We start from the raw sequence: 12837 nt of genomic DNA, 5'->3' as shown, positions 1-12837 counted from the left end.
GATGAGTCTTTTTGACTCCTTGCCTGGTACTCTTTCCATTGTGCCACCTAGCTGCCTAGTGCTTATACATATTATCTCATTTGGTCCCCACAGTAATCCTGGCAGTATGAACTAGTAGTGGGTAGAAACAGGACATGAATGCAGGTCTTCTGACTTCAAGTCTGATGCATAGTGTTGCTTTCTTCTACAAACAGCAAACTATGAAGAACAGCATGGAGCATTGTGTTACTCTAAAGGAAGGCAAATTTCTTTGGGCATGAAAGATATAAAGGAAGAAAAATACTTTGCTGGTATTTTGTTTCTTTGGGGGTCTTTTGGTTGTAAAATACCAGGATAAATAACTAAATAGACATAGAATGGTCAAATGAAGCACAGTAAAGATGCCTTAAAAGTAAGCATAAAGAAATTTATTGATACTGAGAACCAGAATAGCATTGTCTTTAATTGATTGGGTACTTCAAAATATGATGCAAGCACAGTATCTTTAAAGGGGAATGGGGGAGAGAGAGTATCTTTACATATCTATTAAGTCTTTTTACAAGTCAATTCATGGAAAATAAGGGTAAAATTTTCAGCAGGCACCTTCACATTCTTCAAATCCTTCATTTTGTGTGTGTGTGTGTGTATGGCCTCTAACCAACCTTTAGACATAACTGTTAAGTGTGGTATAGGGTACAAGTCCTGAAATTTTTTAAATTAATTTTCACTCTATTAGTGATAATATCTACTTGCATCATGAAGGCCCAATAGGTTGTTAATCATGTTAACAAACTTGATAACTAGTTCTTGGGACCACATATCAAAAAAAATACAGCAGAATTGGAGAAGGTCCAGGGAACAATAATCAAAAATAAACAAGGGGAAAGAACAATTTTATATGAGAAAAAAACTAAAATGAATGCAGTGTAGACTTTTTTATGAAATATCCAAATTTTAAAATTTGGGAACACATTTAGAGTTTGAAGGATTCATAAAGGAGGTACCTTTATATTTGTTTATACACACACACAATCACACACATATACATATAATTACATACATATATATTTGCCAATATCATTTTAAAAATTATTTTTGAAATAATCCACTTAAAATTACTTGAAATGTCTAGGAAGATTAGCTATACAATATTGGGAAATATGTAAAATAGAGCTAAATTTCAAATATATCCTATGTGATGGTCACCTCACCAAAGTCGGTTTGAATACCTATTTGAACTTTTGTCCTAAAAGGAACTAGGGTTGCAGGAAAGAAGAAGACTAGAAAAATATTTCACAAAAAGGCTGAAGGTAGAGGAATATGTACAAGGACTTAGATACTTTTGTTTTTGATAAACTTGATTTTAGCCTCAAGATAAAAACATATAATAATGATAACTCAAATAAAATACCTTAAAGTTCACAAAGAACTTTTCATTTGAGTCTCATTAATAATACTATGTGACAGAAGTGTGACCAGTTTATTTATCAATTGTTTTCTGGTATATACATTTACATAAATCCATTGAAAAAAATGCAAATATTAGGCAAAATAAGTTCTTCTTTGTCCATAAAAGAGTAAAACCTTTGGAATATTCTGCTCCATAACAAGATGTTAAGTGAGAGCTGGAAACTAGTTTAAGAAGAGACTAGATAAATTCATGGATGATAAATTCTAGATAGATTACTGAATTCAATGTCTTCCTAGTATATTCATTATCTTTTGAGACTAAAGCAAAGGCTCAAAAGAACTGTGTTCTCTCAAATCATGTTCATTGATACCTTTGTCTGAGACCCAATATGGTAGTTCTTCTTTTCCTAGAATTAGGTACTTAGGGACATCCTTCATGAATCCTTGGAATTTCTACTTCTTATGATAGTCCTGCATACAAGACAAATAATTTCCCAATTCATTAGGAAAACAAGAGAGACAACTTTTGGCTCAGTTTGGTTTCTCCATATGGGAATATGCTACAATAAAAAAGGTGAAAGAAATCCTAACAGAATGCAGCATCTGGTTAAAGGCCATTATATTGAAATTTTCATGAGGTTGTCAGTAGGCTAAGAAACTTCAAAATGGCAGAAATGGGAAAAAGTACTTAGAACAGGTTGAACATTGCTGGTGATTATATTTTCAGGGGCAATGAAAACCGCAATGAAATAGTGTGAAATAGATGCTGGCAAAAATGAGAAAGCCCCAGGGGAGAAGAAATATGAAAAATATATCAATGATCTATGTTATAGACTAATAAACAAGACAAACATGAGGTTTAAAGTATCAAAATCAAAATTTTTAGTATTATATGAGAAGCTGGTGTTCAGGTTGCAGATAAAATAATACCTGATTTACTGTTTTGGGAGAAAGAGACTAGTAATGAGTTAAAAATTCAAGGATGAACACAGAGTTGATCAACTGATACATCCAGGAAGTAGTGCAGTGTGAGTGAAAGAGACACTAATGATCCAGATGATCCTCTAATCTCTATAATAAGAAGGCAGATTATAACAGCATTAAGAAAATAGCCAAAGAAGATGGTTTTGCAATTGGACCTTTGTGGAAACTCTTATGTGGAAGTTAAGATAAACAAAAGACAAGAAGGAGTAGACAAAGAAATAGTATGTTTTTTTATAGAAAAAATTAGGATATAAGTTGTAATAAGATGCATTACTATGTTGATTACATTCAATCATATATTAGTACGGTATATTAGTTGTGATGAATAAAGAATACTTTAGACATTTTAAAATAAAGTTCTATCATATTGAAAAATATAAAATGCATGCTCAACTCCAGCCCTGGCCAAAAACAGGTAGAGTGCTATCTTAAACCTTATGGTATGCCTCGGTAGTTACCTCTATACTAGTCAATCACACATTAATACAATTATATATACATACAAATTATTAGGTTATGAACAATAATAGCAACCGTCCTCTAAAGCATTTTAGAGTTTTCAAAGCATTTTTTCAAAGTAGCCTTGAGAGGTTGGTAGAATCAAAGTACCATGATCTCTGCCACATAGATTCAACTATGTTATTTTTATTTTTTTATTTTCTTAGGTTTTTACAAGGCAAACGGGTTAAGTGGCTTGCCCAAGGCCACAAAGCTAGGCAATTAAGTGTCTGAGACCAGATTTGAACCTAGGTACTCCTGACTCCAGGGCCTGTTCTTTATCCACTACGCCACCTAGCCGCCCCTCAACTATGTTTTTGAGTTTGCATTTTCCCCTGAAATCTAGGGAAGCTGTCCTTGACTTGTGACTGGTTCAAGCGACTAAAGCTCAATTTGAAGAAGTGTATTTGTTGAATGAAGGTCAATCACATTGTTTTCTTTCTATGATAACTGAAGACTAATTGAGTAAGAGTAACAAATTTCTTGTTAAAATGTGGATTATTTGCTCCTTTTAGTGCAATTTTTTTCTGGATTCTTTTTACTTACCTTCTATAATTGAGTGTCAAGAAAGTTATGACACATAGACCTGTGCCAGTAAAATACTAAAAAGTTATTGAGGGCTATCAGAAATGTTTTTCCTTCACTGGGCTCAAATATAAAAACACAGTGATAGAGATTTCTAATATATAAGTGTTTTTAGATGGATCTAGGAAAAAATTACTGCAAAAGGAGAATGAAGTTCTTATTCTGGCCCAAAAAGAAAAGAGATTAGATTGTATCAAAGATAAAATTTTCATAATCTAAATTTCTCTGCCTTTTAATTCAGATCCATTCATTGACCAAATTTCTATAAGCCTCAGAAAGCTCATGGTCAAAGTCTTTAGTTATTCAAGTGGGTCTGGAATTTTAAACTTTTTGATAGGAATTATGCATGTGTACATTAAAACCCAAAAAGATACTAAAAGGAAATTTGGGAAGCAAACAGTTTAGTATTTGGTTTACAAATGGTTCCCCCCCCCCCCCAAGACTTGCTGAAATTAGAAGAGAAATATACAATGTAGACAAAATGCACATTTTTATATCATTTGCAGATTTATAAAGCATTTCCCCCACAACAACTTGACAAAGCATAAGAGTTATTGGGCCTGCTGTAAAGAGAAAGAAACTGATACCCAGAGGGGTTAAGTGACTGATCTAAGATAATATAGTCAGACCTGACATTCAAAGACAGACTTTCTGACCAAAAGAACAGTGTTCTTTCTACTACATTTCACCTAGGAAATCCTAATTAGACATCAGACAGCAAAAGAAACATAAGTACTCGAAATATAGAAGGACTGGCACTTTTCTTGAGTCAACCAGTTTGGGGGATCACAAAAAATTTCAAAAATAAAGACTGGATAACTTAAGGATTCAGAATTAAGAAATTGGTGGACTGTTAAAAAAGAACCCAAAACCAGACTGAATGAAAGCTATCATTCTGAGCAAATAGGATAGTCTAAAACATTTTTAGTCAACCTTGAGCAAAGACTTGAAGTGCTTTTTAAGACTCTCCTCTCTATGATATCTTTTAATTTTCATACATGGTGGAGAAATAGAGTCATATGTGACTAACAGCATCTTTCCATAGATCAGTCTTTTCACATGTTCTGTGGCCATGAACCCCTTCTCAAAATATTGTGTTTAAGCATATAATCTAAAGTAAAATAAAATATATAGGATTACAAAGGAAGTCAATTATATTGAAATAAACATGACATTTTTTCCCCCATCCAAGTTCATAAACACCCTGAACTCCATTCACAGAGTCCTTGGGGCAAAGTCCATAGACTCCAGATTAAAAATTCTTGGTAGATTATTGTGAAGCAGCTAGCAATAGAATGAGTGGAATAAAAGCTTTATTCTTTTATTTAGTGCTCCCCTATTTGTATATTCCAGATGTCCTACTTCTGAATGGTTTCTCTTAACATTTCTCGCAGTTGGTGCAAACGTTTTTGGATAACAATACTACTTTTGTATTATATTAACTAGTTAATAGTCAGACTTTGAGAATTACTTCAGTTAGGGAACATAGATTTTTCCATTGGAGTACAATACTGAGTTTGGGTGATTGGTTTTTCTATTCAGAGAGGCATTTCTAAAAGGTTTTAGACTTAGGACTGGAAAGACCCTTATAAACCATTAAATCCAATACCTTCATTGTAGAGATAAAGAAAATAAAGCCCAGAGAAGTCAAATGATTTCTCCAAGGTCACACAGATATTAAGGAGCAGAGACAGGATTTGAATCCATGTCTAGAAATCATCTTTCTTAATCTGCATGCAAAACTCTTTAAAGGAAAAAAGCATTACCCTTTCAAATATTCATTTCCAGTAGTATTCAAATGGTCTGAAGTTCAGCAATTGTTTTGCTGGAATATAAGACTTCTTTGGCTTTATCACAAAGTAACATACCCTTCCTTCCCCCTCTTCTCCTACTACCCACCTCCCACTACACACACAACTTAAAGGTTTCTCCCTAATGCATCAGCAAATTTACTGTGGTAATTTTAGCATGTAGTTTACTACCGTGTTGCTTCCCCAGGAAGGCTGGAAATAAGCACACTGCAGATCAAGCAATGTTGGGCTCATGGGAACAAATACATATTTGAATACACAGATTAGCCACAATATATATATTTCTTTTTCACTTTAGTCTTCAGACTTACTTGATGTAGTATGGCACTTTGTTTGGTGAGATTGCTCTCTCCCATGGACCCTGGACAGAAGCTGAGGAAGAAAAAGAAAAAGAAAAAAGACACAGAAGTCAAGTTCAAAGTAAACAGGAAAGACAACATTAATCTCTGGAATTACAATTTTACACTGATACTGTTCTATTTGCTCAGTTGTCCATGAAGGCAAAAAGGATTAACCTACTGTTCTAAAAATTTTTCATATTCTAAAGAAAAGTGAACTCATTCAGCCATAAAGATAAATGGGGAGAGAGGTGGGGGTGGGGAGAGAGGGAGGAAGAGAGAGAGAATCTAAAAGGAATAAGCAAGGAAAGAAAACAAATGGAAGAAGGGAAGAAGAGTGGGAAGAAAGAAGAAAAGGAGGAAGGAAAAGAAAGAGAGAAATGGATGGAAGAAAGGAAGAAAGAGAGAGAGATGGTGGAAGGAATGGAAGGCACATTCCATGTCAAAATTATGGGATAGTTAAGAACTCAAAGAAATAGAAAACTGTCTTCTTGTTTTTTTACTGGATACCTAGAACACTTCCTATAAGTGCATCTCAGTTTTTTTTCCCTATTCAGTTTACAATTCTATCTCAACAGCAAAAACACAATTTTGGTTATATTTTTATTCTCTGTTGAGTGAAGCTAAACTGCAATACCTTGATATGTTTATTTTTCTCTTGGTTTAAGTAGAGTCCAATTTCATTTTTGTTTTCCACATTATTAACTGTGTATATGTTTTGTTGGTTTTCCAATTCAGGGGACCAACATAATCATAGCAAAGAGGGTTTTCAAATAATAAGAGAATGGCAGTGCATAGCAACAGATTTCCCAACCTAGACTTTTTCAGCATTAATGAAACTTTTTTGTGATAAATATTTTCTATGAAAATTACTACAGGTAAAATTTAATTATACTAATGGGAATTCATTATCCAAGGTCTCTATTATGTTTTAGTGAAGGCAGTGATCTTAAAATCTTATTTTAACACTTAGAGCATATGGAAATTTCAAAGATTCTAATATTTTTAAGGCACATATCTGTATACTGTAGGATCTTTTTTTCTCTGACATGAAAATAATCTAGTTTAGAGGAATGATAGCATTTTCTGAAGAATGGCATCATGCTGAATACAGTTTCAAGAACTGATGGAATCTTCATGCAATGTCTTTTGGAATACAAATAGAAACAACAATAATGCCCCTCCTAGTTATTTTATCTACACAACATTTTCTCATATTTTTATCCTACAAATAATTAGAAATACAGCTGCTGTTAACCATTACTTATTAAAGATCTACTGTGAAGAGCTATGATATAAATAAATCTTACAACATAATTTAGTCCACAATATATTAAGACATAAGACAATGGTGTTGAAAATATATCCTTGATATGTTATGTGAGTAAACAGCTTCATATAAATTATCTTCCTTCATTGCCACATAATCTGAGTAATACATTTTCAAAATCTTTGTTTTTATTAAAAGCAATGTGGTGATCCAATAACATAACCTTTAACAAGGCATTCTGCTTTCTATATTGGCCTTTTGTCATTAAAATATATGGGAAATCAATCTATATTTAGACTATTGGTGTTTTCTATCTTGGTAGGCACATAAACACGTTAACTAAAGAAAAAAATACATTTTTTTAAACATGTCCTCACTGTTTCCCCCCCCCCCCCCCCCATTCTTTAATATCCTAAACACAGATAAACAAACTTAATTAGTGGAGTTGATCTCACCTGGGCAAAAATGTAGCACTTGATTCTCTGATTCTTTGGCAGACCCAAAACTGGAAGACTTTTCCTGCTTTGCTTTACAACAATAATAAGCAGCATTGCTATAGGACCTACTATGGGTCAAGGACTGTGCTAATCACTTTTACAAGTATAATCTCATTCTATCTTCACAACAATCCTAGGAGATAGGTGCTATTATCCTTATTTTATAGTTGAGGAAACTGAGACCAACAGTGATCATTCCTCCAGGGTCACCCAAATTGCAAGTGCTGAGGCCAGATTTGAACTCAGATGCTGGTCCTGGAGTCAGGAAGATTTGTCTTCCTGAGTTCAAATCTGGTCTCAGACACTTTCTAGCTATGCAACCCTGGGCAAGTCACTCAACCCTGATGGCCTCAGTTTCCTCATCTGTAAAATAAAGTGAAGGAAATGGTGAATCATTCCAATATCTTTCCTAAGAAAACCCCAAATAGGGTTATGCAGAGTCCTACATGACTAAAATTGTAGCCAGGGAACTCTGGATACATTACTGGTCTTCATTACTTTTTAGTCACACCCTATGGGGCAGGAGAAGACATCGTATATAGACTGCCGGTCATGCACAGTCAGTGATGTCTTAGTCACTCCTCGGGGAACACCCCAGTTGTGTGTGCATTGGAGAATGCTTGAAGTCAGAGGCTAAACCAACAGCTCCGCCCTTGTCTACCAGCTCTATTTCTTCTCTCTCTAAGTTGGGTCATGCTGCTGGAACAATATGACCCCCAACTCCATGTGGTTGGATATATATTGATCTAAGTTTCTCTTCTCCCTTCTTCCTTTTAAGCACGTTAGCCTTTTTTTTATTTTTTTATTTTGTTTTTTTAGGTTTTTGTAAGGCAAATGGGGTTAAGTGGCTTTCCCAAGGCCACACAGCTAGGTAATTATTAAGTGTCTGAGAACGGATTTGAACCCAGGTACTCCTGACTCCAGGGCTGGTGCTTTATCCACTGCACCACCTAGCTGCCCGTGATTGGTAAATTTTTTACCCCAAAATGAACTGGATCTTTAAGCCCCCTTTCCTGAAGCCCATTTCCTTCCATCTTCCACTTCCTGTCAGATTTTATCCACTGTGCATCTCTCTTGTATGAGAGAGTAAAAATCCATTTACTTTGACTCCATGACTATTAGCATCCCCTCTATTGAAATCAGAGCATCATTGAGCTGAATGGAATGTCATGGTCCAGTCCTGATCCTCAGGTCTGAAACCAAGAAGAGAATATACGTTCTATTCTTAAAGATCTTAAGAAAACTGTCTGCACTTGCCTATTACCTTATCACAATGTTTATTACCATGAATGTCATTTTTCCTTAGCCAAAGAATCTTCTCATCTAGTTGTAATTGGTAAGACCTTTATTTTATTACTTTTGAGTCTCAGAGATTTCTATTTAAGTGTCATAATTGTAGGCTGTAAATGAAGCTCAGTGGGTTTCTGTTTGACCTATACAAAGTTAGTTCAAGCAAATAATGAAGGAGAGAGAGAGAGAGATGCTGATATGAAGTGAGTTGAGAGAGAGACTTGAGCTTTGTATTTATAAATGTCCTTGTACAGATGCATTACAGTTGAGTGGAAAAAGTATTAAGTTGGGAGGAAAGAAGACCTGGTGTTCAATCTGCTTCCTTCTCTGAGAGTAGGAGCAAGGCACCAAAATTTTCTGAGCCTTAGTTTCCTACAACTGTAAAGTGAGGATTATAATAATAGAATCATGGATTTGAGCTGAAGGAGATCTTGCAGGCTGCCCAATATATATTCTCTATATTCTTAGTTCTTTGTAAACTTTGAAGATATATATAGTTATATATATATATATATATATATATATATATAGCTATCATTTCTCAGAATACATATCTATTATATATCTCACATTATATATATATATTTATACACAGACACACACTATGTATTCATTTAATCTTAACAATAGATACTATGGGTATTGATCTTTGACAAATTACTTAACTGTCTACATTCAGTAAAATCCTTTGTAAACTGAAGGAGTTGTACTGGATGACCTCTAAGGAGTTTGCCATTTAGATCTATTACTTTATAAATATTAAAGATCTATATTAAAAATTTGATGAAAGGCCTAGGCAAAGTTTTCCAAATATTATGCTTATGTTTTTCATTTTTAAAAATTCTTCTCTAAAAGCTTAATTTTTAAATTTATTTTAAAAATGTACAAATTTCTGTTTAGCATAATAATTATTAAATGCTGATTTTCACATCCAAAAGAGTTGTTTTAATATATGATAGACAGAAAAGAAACATTTTCTTTTCCTAAGTGATATCTTTTCCTTTGCTTCAGTTTTCAAATTAACTTAACAATGGTATTGTACTCATAATTTAAAATCCAGAAATATTTTTTATCAAAAATATCCATAATGCATTAAAATTACCACTTCCCTCCCAGACAAGTAGTTTCCTTTCACTGAAAGGAATTACTTCAGAAATAGAGCACAATTGGATGGTGGTTCTGAGTGAACAGATTTGGCATTCCTTCTCAAGAGATTGTTGCAAGGTTTTTGATGGTAAATGCTTTGGTCTTCTGGATGATTCTGGTCTCAAATACATTTAAGTTGGTCAAATATGTGGAACCTCTTACAAATGTGTCCTGAGAATCATCATCTCCTTTCTGGCAGTAGTCCCAATGTCAAGAACAGCTGTTTCTTATCTCAGGATACCAGTGAAAGCTTGCTAGCCTTTACAAATAAAGTTTACGTAATAGACTCTTGTATCTTTAATGTCCGGTGTCCATTTTTAGCAGTCTATCAAAAGCAAATTTATAGGAAATCAGTTTTTATATGACACCATGCTGTCCTCTAGCATTTCCCTATACAGATGTTTTCTTCACTTCTAAGTGGAATTCAAGTGCATCTTTGTGATTCACTCTCTAGAGCAAAAACTATCCATTATCTTACTGCACCAGCTATAGGTGTATTGTCTACTGAATTTAAATAACTAACTACATACAAATTTGTTTATTCCAAACCAAATTTAAAATTTTCCTTTTCATAACTGCTGCCCTATGTTATTAAGAACTTGAATGGCCACTGCTTTTCTTTCAAAGCTTTTCCTCCCTAGAGATCCTAGTATTCAATATTATGTCCAAAGATCATTCTAAAAATTCCAAATATCGTCTATACTATTTTAGGGAAATTCTTATTTAAACCATTTTTAATGCATAATGAGCAGAATGTGCCAAAGCTTTGCACCCTGGAGTTAAGCCATATTTTAATCTACATGGGGGCCAAACCAGAAAATTAAAAAGAATGCTAATGTTATTTAAGCTGGGCCAGAACAGCACTCTCAGGAATTCATCCCCAAACACATTCATTAATCCTGCTGGATCTGGGGGTTGATTACTTGACAGGGTCAATTAAAAGATAGGGCAGGGATAAGTTAAAGAAATAAATATGGAGCTTACTTGGAGTACTGGGGAATTGAACTAAGGAGAAATTCACTTCATTTCCATTCCATTCCATTCTATTGCATTTAATAAACACATGTGAAATATTTGTAGCTGAAGCTTTTGAACTTTTTTGTTTATAACATCGCATTATTCTTTGTCATGATGATTGGAGAATAGGAGAGTTAGGAAAGTGATTGCAAGCTTAAGTTCAAGATCCAGACACTTCTCAGAAATCTCATGCACATAATTTCAAGTTTAAGTTCTATGTAATTCATGGCACACCTGACTGAACTCATGTTCTGCAGCATATCCCTGGAAAGTCATTGTTCTCCAATGCCCAGAGGGAGCTAAAGTTTAGGTAAAACATGGCTCTTGCCCTCTTGAAGTGAACTCTTTAATATGGTAATATGACTCATGCACAAAGACCTAAAAAACAATTTATTATGTTACATATATAATTATAATACATTTAAATACCAGTAAACCCTTATATAAGGTCCAAGAGGAAAAGAACATGACCACTTGGGACTGGAGAGGAGGGAAAGGTCCTTAAAGAGGGTAACATTTTAGTTGTGCAAAAGGGATGTGTAAGAATTCAGAAAGAAAAATGTGGGTAACAGTTGGGGGCAGAGGGTTCCAGGCTAGGGAAGAATTAGATCAATGCAGTCTGAGTAAGAAAATACCAGGAACATATGAGGGATGAAGTGGGGAGGTAAACAGTTATCAGGAATAATCTTTTCTTCAAAACATCATGTATAAAAATTCGAATTCCACCAGTGTTTAGCGTCTCTTAAGATTTTATTGGAATAAGTACAGGAAATTTAACAAAACCATTTAAATGAAATCTAGGTCCTGGATTATGGCACTAAAAGTGTTGTAGATACAATAGGTTTCTTCTGAACCTGTTTCTAACCAACAAAGAAGACTTGGCTGCTGAAACAGAAACAAGGAGTATCTTATAAAGAAATGATGGTTTCATCTTAGAATTAGTGATGGAAATGAGGAAAGTGGGCAATCTGAAAAGCATCCTAAATTCTATGAGAATATATTTTAAAAGGTTCAGAGTAAAAGATGGACTAGGACCCAGTAGAGGAAAGTGGTCCCAGAAAGAATAAAATTCTGAAGATAAAAATAAAACAATTTCAACCTGGAAGGAAAAAAAAGGAAAACATCCTAAATGGATGAAGTCATGGGCTAATTTAAATATAAAAAGACCAATGATAGAAGCAAGGACAAGTAACAGAGGAAGAAGAGAAGAGTTACATGGACCTAAAGAATGGAAGGAATTGGGGCTGGGGATAGTTGATCAAGGAGATCCTTGGGATCACGTCTACTTGTTTGACTTTTATGAATTAGGTTTAAGAGATTGGAGCTACTGCCTGGTTATAATATGAATGTAGTCTCAGTTTGATGGAATCGATATATTCAATGGTATATATAAAAATGAGATATTTGTACTTTTTCCTGACACTTTGTCATTTATATTTCCAGACCACAGTGTAGCAAAACATAATTTCTTTATAGAGGGACAAGAGGAAGAATTCCCATATCACACAGAAGGGACAGTTAATAGCAATTTGCAGAAGAGGCATATAGCAAAGGAGAATATGGTTAACTGTATATATATCTGTCCAGGGAGTCAGAGGTTCCTAGATCTCAAATTCCTGACCCCTTCTGTCATTCTTTTTCCTTTTTAAAGCCTAAATTAGGAACTAGATTTCTTGGGAATGGACTTTAGTTGCTCAACAGACCAGGATACCAGAATTCTTTTAAAGGACAAGGCAGATACCAAAGAGCATGAACAGAGTCAGAAAGGAGATGCCTTTTTTTTTTTACTTTTAGAAAGATTTTATTTTTGAATTTTACAATTTTCCCCCTAATCTTGCTCCCCCCCCCCCAACAGAAGGCAGTCTGTTAGTCTTTACACTGCAAAAAAGGAGATATCTTAAGAATGGCCTGTCTCAGGGCAGCTAGGTGGTACAGTGGATAGAGCACTGACCCTGGAGTCAGGAGTACCTGAGTTCAAATCTGGCCTCAGACACTTAATAATTACCTAGCTG

The 12837-nt window shown here is 34.4% G+C and overlaps 1 protein-coding gene across 8 annotated transcripts in view; it reads right to left on the bottom strand.

Annotated features, from left to right (window-relative positions):
- Nucleotides 1–12837, bottom strand: part of DMD (dystrophin) — a 2282785-nt gene that overhangs the window by 215317 nt on the left and 2054631 nt on the right. For all 8 annotated transcript variants that reach the window (XM_074220296.1, XM_074220284.1, XM_074220285.1 and 5 more), the window contains one exon: nucleotides 5579–5639. In XM_074220296.1, the coding sequence (XP_074076397.1) occupies nucleotides 5579–5639 (61 nt within the window). The remainder of the gene's footprint in view (nucleotides 1–5578; nucleotides 5640–12837) is intronic.

This window comes from Macrotis lagotis, chromosome 1 (genome assembly GCF_037893015.1).
Source record: "Macrotis lagotis isolate mMagLag1 chromosome 1, bilby.v1.9.chrom.fasta, whole genome shotgun sequence".
NCBI lineage: Eukaryota > Metazoa > Chordata > Mammalia > Peramelemorphia > Peramelidae > Macrotis > Macrotis lagotis.
This window is presented reverse-complemented; position numbering and strand designations above follow the sequence as displayed.